At 39.0% G+C, this 3,026-nt stretch overlaps 1 protein-coding gene across 1 annotated transcript; it reads right to left on the bottom strand.

Moving 5' to 3' along the window:
- Positions 1–236: 236 nt before the first annotated feature.
- On the bottom strand, positions 237–2,369 carry CCSER2 (coiled-coil serine-rich protein 2; the record flags this gene model as incomplete). Its single annotated transcript, XM_008937508.1, has 2 exons — positions 898–2,369; positions 237–439 (listed from the first exon to the last, which is right to left on the bottom strand). Coding segments are annotated over exons 1-2 (1,641 nt in total), but the record flags the coding sequence as incomplete, so codon positions are not given.
- Between the last annotated feature and the right edge of the window lie 657 nt (positions 2,370–3,026).

Genomic DNA, 3,026 nt, shown 5'->3' on the forward strand with positions numbered 1-3,026 from the left:
TCAGCTACAGAGGAAAGAGAAAACAAGCATCAAGTAAAAAAAAAAACACCAAACCCACAACAACCAAACATTAATTCTGCTTTTAAAATATACTTAATACGCAATAAACTCAAAACACTATAATTATGAAAGTCATGCCTACAAATACAAAACACTAATTCTGCTTTTAAAATATACTTAACATGCAATAAACTCAAAACACTAAAATTATGAAAGTCATGCCTACAAATACATACTATGCTGTTCATTTCTGAAGATTCATAGCTTCCACACGGATGGACACTTCCAATGGGTTCCAGCCCTTCTTCATCCCACATATACGTGCCATCAGAGCTGTCAGATGGAGAAAGCTCAAAAGAGGACCCTGCTCTGTAATTCATCTCTGGAGAAATCTCATTCTCGGTAGTGTGCTTTGTGCTTTCACTGTTGTCATCTACTGCTTAAAGAAAAGAAGAATAGTTAAGATTCCAAAACCAAAGCAATATTCCAAAAATTATTAAGGTTATTGGTGCATTAACTTTTCTGATGCTGTACTGTGACAGAAATATCCGAAAGCAGAAGCAAAGGCAGCAGGAGCAGGTGGGGAGGAGAAATTTTCTTAAAAGATTACCAGGCCAGAGAAGTGAACAGCACAGCAAGGATATGAGGAACCAAACCATATCATAAGTGTGGTTAAAGGATGTGTCATTCATTCTTATCCCAAAGAATAAGACCTCTTCAAAAGTCATGCTTGGGCAACAAAACTATCACACAGAAAAAGCGCTCTAAGAAAAACAGGCCAGCACAGAACCAAGTTCCATCCTGAAAATTCACAGGCAGTGGGCAATTACATAAAACAACTTAAAGAATCTTGATTTACTACCTAAAATTTCCAATGCAACACGACAAAGTATTTACCAGACATGTTTACATCAAGCCAGTCCTCAGCGTTGCAGGAAGATCCTCCGCTTCCCTTGAGAGAAGTGAAGGGCTCGATCGACGTGATACTGCCACCCTCCAGTTCTTGAAGGCAGCTCTCCTTCTGCTGTCTTTGCATAGTTCTGTTGGAGTCTTCTATGTCTATGAAATCATCACTGAAGTCTTCACTCAAATCATTTTTTTCCGAGGATGACAAAGAAGATATAGATATCTCATCTCCATCATCACTCATACACATGACTTTTGACCCATGTTTTCCCATACTTTCGTGTAGGCACTCATCAGATCCTGTTCTTTGAGCACTGCTCTCTATAATACTGTTCTTCTCAATTGTTCTGTTAACGTTTGTTGAAATGTCAGAGTTCTTCACGATGCAGGTGTCAGGAGTTGTACTTTTGCTGCCATCCACAGCTACATTTCCAGCTAATTGCTGCCTGTTAGGCTTCAGCAGGGAAGGCCGACTTAATCTGTATCCAAAAGAAGGTGCTGACCCAGATCCATTTGACAGTGGGGGCTTCTTTGAACAAGCAGCTGACATCCCAGAATAAGGCCTGGTAAATCCATACTTCATAGACTCATTTCCATTGGGTACATCCAACTGACGTGCACTTCTTGACAACAAAGTCGACCTCTGAGATGTCCTGGCAGCTAGATTTTGACTATGGTAAGGCCTTGTAAGATCCACAGCTTTATTAAAGGAATGTGACCTGGTTAAAGATGCAGTGGGAAGCAAAGAATTCTGAATGGAATGTGAAAAACTTTGTGATCTTACCATTTTTTCACAGGAAAAAGCCTTGCCATTGTCTGTAGATTGTGCCAGGCTTTCTCCTGAACTTGTCCTCGCGGCACTGGAATTAGCTCTAGGTCTCTGCAAACCTACCACTGGCCTATTTCCATGAAATCCATTTAAATGTGATTTTGGAGCATTGAGTCCAGAGTACGAGGTCCTTCCTGACAGGGTACCTTTGGCGAATTTTGCTGAACTAGAGAGTCCAGGCAAAGACTTTGGGTTTAAATCCTCAGTAGAAGATACAAACATATTGGTTTGCTTTGCTGCTTTTGATGCAACCGAAGCAGTGCTGTTCAAACCCACCCTGAGCACATCGTTACTCAATGCTCCTTGAGACTGAGAAGACTTCTCCGAATCGATTAATTTTTCATTACAGTTATGTTTAGGATTGGTCTCTCTCTCGTTTTGATCATGAAGTTGATAGTTGTTTGATTTTTTCCAGTTGAAAGAAAAGGAAGACATGCGAACAGTGCCATTGTGCTTGCCAAAATTTTTGCCACCATTATTCCCTGTGAGACTAACAGCCGTCCCGTTTGGCATAGGTTGCAAAACACTTCCTAAAGTTTTTGTTCCATATTTTGGTAGCCTGGAAACCAAGGATGTCCTGATTTGATTTTTTTCTTCCATGAGCTATTGGGTACATTGGTCCTTGAAGCGTGCTTGAATCTAAGCAAAAGAAAAAGAAAAAAATTAGACCTAAATCAACCACACGTCAAACAATGTAATTTTATATGTATTTGCATCTATACATTTACTACATTCCTGTGCATAACTATACTTAAGGGCTACAAAGTAACCCACACAAATTTTGCCAACTCCAGAGAAATATTTGTCACCAGCAGCTTTTTGACTTCTGTTGTCTAAACTGCCTTTTTTCTTCCTTTTAAAAATCTATACAATAAGCTTAAGGAGTTGATTTTTTTCCATTTACTCATCTTGAGCAGAAAACTGAATTTTTCAACTGTGTTACAATTATTACATACTTAAGACTTTACATTTAAAAACTCCCACAAACAGAAGATAGCAGAAACCTGTGGACAGCAATGTAGAATGGCAAAAACTATAATGTCAAGTCTGACCAAAAGCTAACTTCTGGACTTTTTTTCCCCCCATTTCCCTAACATTTATATTACAAAACACACAAATCATACTCATCATCCACCTTCAACTCCAACTTCACTTTGTTTCCAGATCTTATTGGTATCCCCAATTCAAGATGAACATTACTAGCCATTTTTTTCCTTTTTGTACAGAAACTAGTCTATTTTAATTGTCTTCTTTTCATGCACAAGACTTGAGGTACAGGGCAATAGCTGCA

The sequence above is a fragment of the Merops nubicus genome, unplaced genomic scaffold (assembly GCF_000691845.1).
Source record: "Merops nubicus isolate BGI_N331 unplaced genomic scaffold, ASM69184v1 scaffold16183, whole genome shotgun sequence".
NCBI classification, from domain to species: Eukaryota; Metazoa; Chordata; class Aves; order Coraciiformes; family Meropidae; genus Merops; species Merops nubicus.